The sequence below is a fragment of the Rana temporaria genome, chromosome 7, assembly GCF_905171775.1.
Source record: "Rana temporaria chromosome 7, aRanTem1.1, whole genome shotgun sequence".
In the NCBI taxonomy this organism is placed as follows: domain Eukaryota; kingdom Metazoa; phylum Chordata; class Amphibia; order Anura; family Ranidae; genus Rana; species Rana temporaria.
The window spans coordinates 51255789-51269011 of NC_053495.1; the positions used below are offsets into that span (position 1 = coordinate 51255789).

Sequence of the window (13223 nt, forward strand, 5' to 3'; positions counted from 1 at the left end):
TGATCTGTTGGTCAGACCATGTAGATCATCCCCTACATTAGTCTTGGCCGTGTAAACTGTTGATCCGTGCGTTTATTAGCTAGGCCGTCCTTGCTGCAATACTGCAAACTGTCACTCCTGGCCCCGGGGAATCCGTCATTTTTATTGCTGTGTTTTCATTTTATTCCGGAAATTATTCCAATTGATGCTGCTCCCCATATGACTATTATTGAACTGCTGAATGATGAGCTCTGTTCAGCCACACAGATCACCTGCAGGTAGGACTATATAAATAATTTTTATCTGTGTCAACAAATGAAAATGTTTCATGAGCTTATTTATTCGACTCTACCCACAATGCACCGCTATGACATGGTGTGATTCAGATACTGGAGAGCAGCTTGAGGCAGATGGATTAGAGCTGGTCCTGTGCTTATCAACAAACTCGAAGGAGCTGATAAAAGATAGATGCTGTTCAGAGGGTGTACATTCATGACGGGGCTGTAGGTGGCGCTGTTGTTCAACAAGAGATGACTAGCGAGTTGGCCAAGGACTGCGCTTTGCTGTCTTTCTTCTCCTGTTGGCTCTGGAGTAGCTCACAGACTGACAGTTCATGACGCAAAGTGTCCAAGACTTCATAAATATGTTCTTTTCCTAGAAAATAAAAGGGTTTGAACAATGCGGAAAATGTGACAAATTATCTCTGGCATTTTACTTGCAACCTTAGTCTGCTGAAATTACAATAAAGATCACATTCCGACTTTCCTCAACAAAGACATTATTTTGATATAAAGGTTCTTAAAAAACAGCACCTGGCAAGGCCTGGAAGTCCATAAAATATACTTTGACGTGAATTTTGGATCATTTTCCCACTGACAGATTAAGTAGTGCTGTGGCCTCTTACCGCAGTTCTGGATCGCTCGTTCCCACTGCCTCCAGTAGGAAGAGGATCGAGCGTGTAAATCATTTCTTTCTGAGCGACCGTAATTACAATGGACTGTCTAAGAATGCATATAACTGACACATGCGGGAATCTTAGGATATACAGTAAAACCTTGGTTTGAGAGCGTTTTGCAAGACAAGCAATTTCTTTTTATAAATTTTGCCTTGATATACAAGTGATGTCTTCATATAAGAGTAGCGTCATGTCACAACAGAGTATAAAAAAGAAGAGAGGAGCCTCTAAGTGTAGCAATATGGTTACATTTAATGAAGGTACAACATTTAGAAACGTATTTCTACACTTAGAGGTGCCTCTCTTCTCTTTTATACTCTGTAAAAAAAATGCTTTGATATACAAGTGCTTTGGATTACAAGCATGTTTCTGGAACGAATTATGCTCGCAAACCAAGGTTTTACTGTATGCTGATTGTTTTGAAGTAGGACTGATTTTAAAGCGGTATTAACCCAAAATCAAAAATGTAATATATTGCAGCTTCCCAATCATTAGATATGGTGGCTGCATTCTTTTTCTCTTTTTAGCCTTTTTCCCTCCCTGTGTCTTTAACACACTTCCTGTATTAGAATGCCCCACTCTGGATATAGGAGAACAGGGTGCACCTTTGTACATCAGCATTGTTAATCTGGAGAGAGGGGTGTGTTATATGTACTAGCAGACAGTGGCGGCTGGTGCTCAAAATTTTGGGGGGGGGGGGGCAAACAAACTGAAAAAAAAAATCAAGCGCAGCCAATGTGCCCATCAAGCGCAGCCACTGTGCCCATCAAACAAAGCCACTGTGCCCATCAAACGAAGCCACTGTGCCCATCAAACGAAGCCACTGTGCCCATCAAACGCAGCCACTGTGCCCATCAAACGCAGCCACTGTGCCCATCAAACGCAGCCACTGTGCCATCAAATGCAGCCACTGTGCCATCAAACCCAGCCACTGTGCCATCAAACGCAGCCACTGTGCCCATCAAACGCAGCCACTGTGCCCATCAAACGCAGCCACTGTGCCCATCAAAAGTAGCCACTGTGCCATCAAACGCAGCCACTGTGCCCATCAAACGCAGCCACTGTGCCATCAAATGCAGCCACTGTGCCCATCAAACCCAGCCACTGTGCCATCAAATGCAGCCACTGTGCCCATCAAACGCAGCCACTGTGCCAATCAAACACAGCCACTGTGCCATCAAACGCAGCCACTGTGCCCATCAAACGCAGCCACTGTGCCATCAAAAAACGCAGCCACTGTGCCATCAAATAAAGCCACTGTGACGATCAAACGCAGCCACTGTGTTCATCAAAAGCAGCCACTGTGCCCAATTAAACGCAGCCACTGTGCCCAAACGCAGCTACTGTGCCCATCAAAAGCAGCCACTGTGCCCAATTAAACGCAGCCACTGTGCCCAAACGCAGCTACTGTACCCATCAATTGCTGCCAGTGTGCCCCATCAAATGCTGCCAGTGTGCATCGCCCGGCACTTACCTAATTGGCTGAGAGGCGGTTTAGTGTTAGCAAAGCAAATTCCTTCGCTTTTCTAACACAACGCGGAATAAACAGCAAGGGCCCAGCATGTTCACCTTTTTGGGTGCCTATTAGAGCCTACGGGAGATACCAAAGGGATACCGCTTTAGGATAAAACCCACCTGAACACTTAACGCCTGCTGCACACTCACCTCTTGATGAGTTATGAGATTTTGTGATGAAAATACATTATATATTACCAAAAGCTGGACCTGCATACACTATATTACCAAAAGCTGGACCTGCATACACTATATTACCAAAAGTATTGGGACGCCTACCTTTACACACAAACTTTAATGGCATCCCAGTCTTAGTCCGTAGGGTCAGTAGTGTATTTAGATTTTGTGCTGCCCTAGGCCTGACTAAACTCATGCACCCCCTAATTTAAACATGACCCACCCCTTCCTGTCAAGGCCACACCCCCTTCTGTTTAAGACCCACCCTGAAATTTTAGAGTGGGTACACTAGTTCTTAAGGCCTGGTGGGGGGCATTGGATTCCCTTAATTTGCATAGATTTCCTCTCACTTTATGTATGGCTACGGGGCAGGAAGTGAAGGAAAATCTCTGCAATGGGACAGGGATAGTAAAAAATAAACTGACAGGGGCTATAACCCTCCCCTTCTCTATCCAAAATGAAAAGAAAAAGTGTTGCCCATAGTTCTACTATAAGCACAAATTTGTGATAATTTTATGGGAGGACTAAGAAGATATAACCATGCCAATGGTGCAGCAGAAAACATATAGCACAGTGAGGAAGGTTTGTGGTCCAGTATGGTAAGTCCTAATCTGGGCCGTCGTATCAATGCGACTGATTCTTACAATCAGTTACGCATAGATAACCATTAGATCCGACAGGCGTAAGGCTCTTATGCTGTCGGATCTTAAATACAATTTTTTTTTCCCGATCAAGTATGCAAATTAGCAAAATACGCGAATTCCCGAACGTACGCGCGGTCGACGCAGTGAAGATACGACGTTTACATTAGATTTGCGACGCGTAAAGTTGCCCCTGCTATATTAGGGGCAACGAATGTTAAGTATGGCCGTCGTTCCCGCGTCGAAATTTAAAAATTTACGTTGTTTGCATAAGTCGTCCGTGAATGGCGCTGGACGCCATTTACGTTCACGTTGAAACCAATGACGTCCTTGCGACATCATTTTGCGCAATGCACGTCAGGAAATTTTAGGGACGGCGCATGCGCAGTACGATCGGCGTGGGAACGCGCCTAATTTAAATGATCCACGCCCCCTACCCGGATCATTTGAATTAGGCGGGCTTGCGCTGGAGGATTTACGCTACGCCGCCGCAACTTTACAGGCAAGTGCTTTGTGAATAAAGCACTTGCCCGTAAAACTTGCGGCTGCGTAACATAAATAAGATACGTTACGCCAGCGGAGATTTACGCCAAGATACGAGAATCTGGGCCCATGTCTTTATGGACCTTGCTTTGTGCACTGGTGCGCAGTCATGTTGGAACAGGAAGTCCAACCTATGTGTGTGATTATATGTCAGTATTACATTGTATATCCCTGTATGTTGTGGTTGTTCAGGTGCTTATCTACAAGTTTTTTTAAACTATCAGAGACCACCGCCTGTGGAAGGGAATTCCACATCCTTGCCGCTCTTACAGTAAGGAACCCTCTACGCAGTTTAAGGTTAAACCTCGGTCCAGAGTCTACAGGGATCTCGACAATATTATCAGGATCCATCCACATGCCTAACCAGTAGATAGATCAGCCTCTCAGTGTGCCCCCTGTATAGCCCAGCGCTCTAGTGAGTGAGGGCAGTCACTGCTCTGTGCTCAGAGCAGACCAGAGAACTGAGTGATCAGAAGTCTTTGATTGCTCAGTTCCCAGTGTAGAGGCAGCAGGGGCAGATGCAGCTATAGATAGATGCTGTATCCACCTAGGTGAGTATAAACGGTCTTTTTCTTAAATTCTGTCCTTCTCCTTTAAGCCACGCTTTAATGCGCATTGAGTTAGGACAGCCCATGCATTTGACTGGGCTACCTAACACACTAAAGCGCATATACAGGGCCAGATTCAGGTAGGAGATACGACAGTGTATCTCCAGATACGCCGTCGTATCTCTGAGTGTGAGGCGTTGTATCTTGGCGCCTGATTCAAAGAATCAGATACGCCAGAATTTCACTAAGATATGACCAGCGTAAGTCTCCTACGCCGTCGTATCTTAACTGCATATTTACGCTGGCCGCTAGGGGCGTGTACGCTGATTTACGCCTAGAATATTTAAATCAGCTAGATACGCCTATTCACGAACATACGCCCGGTCGTCGCAGTACAGATACGCCGTTTACGTTAAGCTTTTTCCGGCGTAAAATTACCCCTGCTATATGAGGCGCAGCCAATGTTAAGTATGGACGTCGGGCCAGCGTCAAATTTTCCGTCGATTACGTTGTTTGCGTAACTCGTTCGCGAATAGGGCTGTACGTCATTTACGTTCACGTAGAAAGCATTGGCTTATTGCTGGTTAATTTGGAGCATGCGCACTGGGATACTTTCACGGACGGCGCCGTTCGGAAAAAGCGTAATTTACGCGGGGTCACAATAAATTAACATAAAATACGCCCACATCTTCCACATTTGAATTAGGCGGGCTTACGCCGGCCTATTTACGCTACACCGCCGCAACTTTGCTTTGTGAATACTGTACTTGCCTGTGAAAGTTGCAGGGGCGTATGCGTAAATAGGATACAGGCATACCCCGCTTTACGGACACTCACTTTACGTACACTCGCGAGTACGGACATGCCCGCGAGTGTATGTAAAGTGTCTCACAAGTACAAATATTCCCGCGCCGTGCACCCGCATTAGACGGAACTGAAGTTCTGAGCACTTAGCCTGCTCAGTTCCAGTGTGCTCCTTCTGTATCCTGGCTGCCTCCCCACCTCCGGTGACATCACATCCCCTCAGGCTTCCCAGTCAGCCACAGAATAACATCCAGCCTCTCAATAGCAATGTCCTTTGTGCACAGCGCGATGTCCGGGGGATGGATTGGAGCGGCCCCCCTTGCATCAGATGAGCTTATTTACATGTGAGTGTTCCCCTGATGCCCCCACTAAAGCCCCTGGCACCCCCACTACAGCCTAGAAGTGAAAAAAGGCATTGCTTCACTTTAAGTACATTTTCGTTTTACATCAATGCTCTGGTCCCGTTGTGTACGTAAAAGTGGGGTATGCCTGTACGTTACGCCCGCACACAAATACGGGCTCCCTACGTGAATCTACCCCACAGTATTTTTGGCAGCACAACACGGGTTGTGCTACGCTGTAACATAGGTGCGCCTCAATGAATAGTAGCACATCACATCACTGCAGTAATGTGTGCAAATCCACAGAACAATCGTGTGAACAGGGCCTGAAGGACATGAAAGGATAACACTTCTCTCTCTCCATCCAGCAGCATGCCAATCCCATAACAGCTGTATCAATTTATATATAACGTGATTTAAACACACAGCTGCATGTGCGCGATCTCTCCTTAAATCCCCAATGCCATTTAGGCAATAAAAGCCAAAGATATTGGACTGCATTACAGATTATTCTAGTCCCATAGTGAATTATCTCTGAACTACACTGCATACAAATATCTTCTGTCCAATGTAGCCTTGGTAACCTCTCCGCTCCTCCGACATGAAACTCCGACATGATTTCCTCATAGGCTTTCTAGGTCAAATGTTTAAACTGGTCAGCCATGTGACTACACGTGACTACAAAGCAAATCAGCACACATGAATGTTATGTGCTTGCATGGCAACAGTGGCAAAGCAAGCAGCACACACATTCATTAATGCGATGTATGGGAGCCATATGTGCGTTTACTACACGTGTGGATTTAAATGGCCAAGCTGGCAGACCTAATTCCTCGAAATTAAAAATCGCAGAATCTGGAGCGCCCCCAGAACTCTGGAAATGTATCTCTCCATCTGTTTCTCATTTCATTCATCTTCCTATGCTAGAATCCATGCAACTTGTATTAAAGCTTAGCATCAGCATGCTAAAGCAGTGGTCATCAACCCTGTCCTCAGGGCCCACTAACAGGCCAGGTTTTATGTATTACCTTGGGGAGATGCAGACTAGAATACTGCAATTACTGAGTAGCAAATGATATCACCTTTGATGTATTTCAGTTATCTTGCAAACTTGGGCCCGGATTCACGTACGAGTTACACCGGCGTATCTCCAGATACGCCGTTGTAACTCTGAGTCCGACCTGTCGTATCTATGCGCCTGATTCTTAGAATCAGTTACGCATAGATTTGTATTAGATCCGACCGGCATAAGTCTCTTACGCCGTCGTATCTTAACTGCATATTTACACTGGCCGCTAGGGGCGTGTACGCTGATTTACGCCTAGAAATATGTAAATCAGCTAGATACGCAAATTCACGAACGTACGCCCGGCCGACGCAGTACAGATACGCCGTTTACGTTAGGCTTTTCCCGGCTTAAAGTTACCCCCGTACATGCGGCGTACCAATGTTAAGTATGGACGTCGTTCCCGCGTCGAATTTTGTAAAATTTACGTTGTTTGCGTAAGTCGTTCGCGAATAGGGCTGGGCATCATTTGCGTTCACGTCGAAAGCATTGGCTTCTTGCGGGTTAATTTGGAGCATGCGCACTGGGATACTTTCACGGACGGCGAATGCGCCGTTCGTAAAAAGCGTAATTTACGTGGGGTCACATTAAATTAACATAACACACGCCCACATCTACCACATTTGAATTAGGCGGGCTTACGCCGGCCTATTTACGCTACGCCGCCGCAACTTTGGTTTGAGAATACGGCACTTGCCTGTTAAAGTTGCGAAGGCATAACCTAAATAGGATACGTTACGCCCGCACAAAGATACGCGATTCTACGTGAATCCGGGCCTTGGCCTGTTAGTGGGCCCTGAGGACATGGTTGATGACCACTGCTCTACAGAACTTTGATGACTGCATTGAAAATTCAAAAAAAGTCCACCAATTAAAGTGCAAATTCCATTTTATTTTAAATGGTGAACGCAAACCTGTTATTTACCCATAGAGGTCCACCACAGCTGCACATGCTCCCCTTCCCTTCACTCCCCCGCTGTTCCATTCAGGAAACAATACCCTATGTAAGCTAAGATAAAAGGTGGCGGTGAGGCGCTGAACACAGATCTTTTACTCAGAACGAGGAATGCCAAATGGTCTGACTTTGGCAGCTCTCCACAAAGCAAAGTCAACTGTGGGAATGGAGTTGGGTGTATAGGATTTTACTGTGTTTTTTATTTTTGTTTTTTTATTTTTTGTGGTTGAACTGGATGGACTTGTGTCTTTTTTCAACCTGACTAACTATGTAAAAAAGAAAAAAAATAGTGCACCAAAATCCTTTATTATTAATTACACGTGACAATGGAACACCAAACGATAGTTGACGCGTTTCTGGGGCTATAAATCTCTCCTCAAAGTTTGGACATGGTAGACTCATAGCAAAGGTTCCATAAATACAGTGGAACTTTGGATTACGAGCATAATCCGTTCCAGCAGAATGTTCGTAATCCAAAGTACTCGCATATCAAAACGAGTTTCCCCATTGAAGTCAATGGAAACTAAAATAATTTGTTCCGCATTGACTTCAATGACATGCAATACCGCATGAGGCCAGAGGTGGGGGGGGGGGGCGGAGAGCCTCGGAAAGGCCCAAGGAGAGTTCGGCTGACCTCGGCAAACCTCGGAAAGCCTCCGTTTACAAGCCTTTCCAAGGTTTGTAGAGGTCAGCCGAACTCTCCTCGAGCCTTTCCGGCCGTGTTCCGAATGGCGCCAACCGGTGCCCCCCCCCCACCTCAGGCCAAACGTGGTACTGCACACCGCTTTGACCTGAATCCTGCTCATTTTGCGAGACAACACTCGCAAACCGAGTAAGGATTTTAGGAAATACAGTACTCGTATTGCCAAACGCTTGTTAACCGTGTTACTCGCAATCCAAGGTTCCACTGTATAACCCTCCAGTAGACGTAAGGACTGATGTGCAATTGTGCCTGCCTCTATAGCCAAAGCCAAGTGAGGCCCATTAATACTTCCCACTGTCAGAGAGGTATAATCAATCCATTTGCTTTGAGTCCAAAAGATACCTTTTTACTACATTGTCCAGGCCTTGAGGAAGGGGATTTTTGGCCCCCGAAACACGTTGGCTGTCTTTTGCCATTCCTGTTGTCAAGAATAACTAGCAATAAAGAATTTTGGATTTTTGAAATGATTTTTGATCATTTGATGCTCTTTTTTTAACATTGACCGTGTAATCTTCTAACCATGTGACAGCGCGTGAGTCACATGCTCCTTCATCCCCAGACAAATGGGGTGATTTAATTCTATCCATTCCTGTGTCATATTTTCCCTACCTTCATGTCTGATAAAACATTTTAAGCAGAAGTTATAACCTGACATGGGGGGGGATTAATCCTTCCCTATGCTATACAAAGCAAAGAAAAAAAACAATTTGGCTGGACATACATTTTTAAGCGGAGTTCCACCCCCTCCGATGCCACAATTGGCGCTTTTCAGTGGGACGGGGGGTTATGGACACAGGATATCTTTCCCACTTCCAGGAGTCCGGGCCGCGGCCCGTGATGTCACCACGGGGCTCCCTCCTTCTCCCCCGGCTGTCGGGCCAATAGGAGAGGAGCGGGGCCTCGCGCATGTAGGTTTCCCAGCGTGAAGCTGAAAGGCTTCACTGCCGGGTTCCCTTACCCGCAATGGCGGCGGCAGCACCAGACAGCTGATGGAAATATCAACTGCGGGTGCCGACATAGCTGGACTCCAGTACAGGTAAGTGTCCATTTATTAAAAGCCAGCAGCTGCAGTATGTGTAGCTGCTGGCGTTTAATTATTTTTTTGGGCGGAACACCGCTTTAAGTCATTAAAATTAAATTACAATCCATGAGATAGTGATGGCTAAACATAGACTTTAACCACTTAAGGACCGCCTCCTGCACATATACATCGGCAGAATGGCACGGCTGGGCACATCCACGTACAGGTACGTCCTGTACTAGTACCCAGCCGTGGATCGCGGGCGCGCGCCCATGGCGCGCTCCCTCGACCCAGTCCGAAGCCCTGGGACCGCGGGACTCGTGGACCCGATCGCCGCTGGAGTCCCGCAAACGGTCCCCGGAGCTGAAGAACGGGGAGAGCCATGTGTAAACACGGCTTCCCCGTTCTTCACTGTAGCGGCAGCATCGATCGAGTGATCCCTTTTATAGGGGGACACAAACGATGACGTCACACCTACAGCCACACCCCCCTACAGTTGTAAACACACACAAGGTCACACATAACCCCATCAGCGCCCCCTTGTGGTTAACTCCCAAACTGCAATTGTCATTTTCACAATAAACAATGCATTTGAAATGCATTTTTTGCTGTGAAAATGACAATGGTCCCAAAAATGTGTCAAAATTGTCCGAAGTGTCCGCCATAATGTCGCAGTCACGAAAAAAATCGATGATCGCCGCCATTAGTAGTAAAAAAAAAAATTTAATAAAAATGCAATAAAACTATCCCCTATTTTGTAAACGCTATAAATTTTGCGCAAACCAACCGATAAATGCTTATTTTTTTTCCATAGGTAGAAGAATACGTATCGGCCTAAACTGAGGAAATTTTTTTTTTATATATATATTTGGGGGATATTATAATTAGCAAAAAATAAAAAATATTGATTTTTTTTCAAAATTGTCGCTCTATTTTTGTTTATAGCGCAAAAAATAAGAACCGCAGAGGTGATCAAATACCACCAAAAGAAAGCTCTATTTGTGGGGAAAAAAGGACGCCAATTTTGTTTGGGAGCCATGTCGCACGACCGCGCAATTGTCAGTTAAAGCGACGCAGTGCCGAATCGCAAAAAGGTCCTTTAGCTGCATTTTGGTCCGGGTCTTAAGTGGTTAAGTCAATCACATGAAATAACAATCCATGAGATAGTGATAACTTGGTCGTAACAGATAACGATCCCAGTACATAAGGATGTTCCTACCTTGCTGGGGCTCCCTGCATATCTCCAAGGTGTTCAGTAACACTCTTCCCAATTCCTGTTGGGAGATTTCCTGTAAAGAGCAGAGAAACACGAAGAGAGTTCAAATAAGTGAACTGTCAGTGATCAATCATTTAGATATAAAAAAATGTAAATCTCTATACTGTATGCAGATAACATTACCTTTCATACAGAACTGATTTATTGGAATATTACACAGCAGCATACACACAAAATATAATGAGAAAAGGACGGAATAAGCTATTCTATATTGCCGGTGGACATATTTTGATGAAGCTTCAAAAATAATTCTTCCCTTCTATTAAAGGTGTAATTCATCTTAGCTAAGGAGGCAACGTCTACATTTTATCATTTTAATCATGTCTTAAAGCTGAACTTTAGGTAATAACCTGCGTATGCCTATTATATAGGAAGAGAAATATACACATGAACATTTTATAATTTTTTGTGATCCAAATACCCCTGCCAGACAGCACAGCCTGGTCCTCCCGTCAAAGTATACTGCAGATAAGTAACACTGCCTGGTGCAGAACTTCCCCTAACCTGTGATTAGACAATAAACAGAACTGAAGTATACTGTGATGAGGTCATTCCTTTGTTCTCTCCTCCTGTAAGCATGTTCACATGTGCAAATCCGCTGCGCATAATTTACTCAGGGTTTTGGCCTGCGCTCTCCAAGCTTGTATTTGCAAGAGATTACAGATGGCGGATATCAAAGAGAGATTCAAGTACTTATGTTGGTTCCATGTAAAATGAAACATTTAATGATTTTATTGTAGCGCCCCCTTACTTTCAGTATGGGCGCTACGCTAAAGTTAGCGGGGGAATGGGAGAGTTATTTTGCTCCCATTCATAATTTGTTAAACTTTGGGCTGCTGTCATTCCAGAACTGTCCTGTAGGTCAGTCTGCGCTCCAGGGATGCAATCCCATCCCTGGGCGACAGTTGGCGCTAGAGGGGTTCTGGCAGAGCCACTTTTCCCCAGCAGCCAATTAGAGCAGTTTTCCCTCGCAGAGTATGCTGGGGGAGAGTATATCTGTGGCGGACGCCATTTTTGTTGGTCTTCGCAATCGGATCTGTGCGGAGGTAGACGATTACGGGTGTCAGCGGATGGTCATCCGCTGACACCCGCAATCACATTGGGACCCATGTATGTCCCGTTTTCATCCGCAACGGATGGATGAAAATGCGGACATACGGTCCGCACGTCTGAAAGGGCCCTTAATCTACTCATCAACTTCACCCCTAGACAACGGTAAGAGGTAACTTAATACGCCGATCCCAAAACAACCAGCGTCTCCTGCGGGGGTAGCGCTACATTATCATTGATTCATAACTGGAATACATGTTTTTTTTATAATTATGTAGCACCCTCCTAGATAGGCTGCTAGGTACATTTAGTTGTTTTTTGCTCTTCTGTAATTAATGGAGCAGCTGCTGATTGCTTGGACTGATCGGGGTCTCACAGGCTGCAGACTTGATTGCTTCTTCCTGCCTTCTGAATTGCTCCAAAACAAATAAGTACAGTGGAACCTTGGTTTACAAGTAACGCGGTTAACGAGTATTTTGAATAACGAGCGACTTTTTAAAAAAAAATCTGACTCGGTTTGCGAGTGTTGTCTCGCAAAACAAGCAGAATTCAAGCTAATGGGGCTTGCAGTACCGCATTTGGCCAGAGGCGGGGGGCACCGGAGCCGAACAGTGGCGAGTGGAGCTGTTTGGAGCCGTTCGGAAATACTCTGAAAAATGTGGAAATACTCAGTTCCCAAGCCTTTTTCAGCCGAGCTGTCACCAAACTTTTCCGAGCCTCTCCAGCGCCCCCCCACCTCTGGCTACATGTGGTATTGCATGCCATAGAAGTCAATGTGGAACAAATTATCTTTGTTTCCATTGACTTCTATTGGGAAACTCGCTTCCTAATAGCCAAGCTAAAGATTCTACCTGTGCTTATCGAGGTCCCAGCTGTGGCAGAACTGGGGGGCTGTTATGCTTATTAAAAAAAATGTTCACATTAAGCTAGTGACTGTTGCTACTGCTATCTCTAGCATATCAATATTAGTGATTTCCTGGCCTCGGACATTACTGAAGGCACCTCGGTCCATTTTTCTGGCCTTTGCTGGAGGAACTGAGAAGTAGTATTATAGTGAGGAGTATCCTCAATTTATTGCTCAGTGTTCATGGAGTAGCCAACAGCTCCCTATGCCCTATCCAGCAATAGATTCCAAAAAGGCAACCCCTAGACTGTTCATTGAGCCAGCAGAGTGACTGTTGCTGTGTGCCTGGCTGCTACTACCCTAATCTGGGATAAGAACCTGGGGCAACCAGCAGGCCCAGGCCCTTATTGGAGAGTGAGCTACATCCAGGGGCGGACTGACCATTGAGTCACTCGGGCACTGCCCGAGGGCCCCAATTAACTAGGGGGCCCCGTCAGGGATGCCAGGCTCAGTAAAACCAGGGACAGTATGTAAAAATCTATGTTTTTTTTACATCTGTCCCTGATATGTCCGAAACCGACATGCTTTTGATGTGAAAATCCCGAGATTTTAGCTGCCCCACCTCTGCACTGCCTCCTGGCATGGTGGCCATCTGTAAGCCCAGGGGCCCCATAATCTTCTATTGCCCGGGGGCCCCATGAGTTGTCAGTCCGCCCCTGGCTACATCTACATCTTTGAATTATGACTTAATTAACTGGAAATATAAGGGAATAATATTATTCTACCCGCAGCAGCTACCCGTGTG

The 13223-nt window shown here is 45.7% G+C and overlaps 1 protein-coding gene across 2 annotated transcripts in view; it reads right to left on the reverse strand.

Moving 5' to 3' along the window:
* Positions 1-299: 299 nt before the first annotated feature.
* The window catches only part of EFCC1 (EF-hand and coiled-coil domain containing 1), a 179259-nt gene continuing 166335 nt past the window's right edge, over positions 300-13223 (reverse strand). For both annotated transcript variants that reach the window (XM_040359355.1, XM_040359354.1), the window contains exons 7-8: positions 10468-10537; positions 300-633 (exon numbers count right to left, since the gene is read on the reverse strand). In XM_040359355.1, coding sequence (XP_040215289.1) covers positions 500-633; positions 10468-10537 — 204 coding nt within the window. In that variant the 3' untranslated portion in view covers positions 300-499. The remainder of the gene's footprint in view (positions 634-10467; positions 10538-13223) is intronic.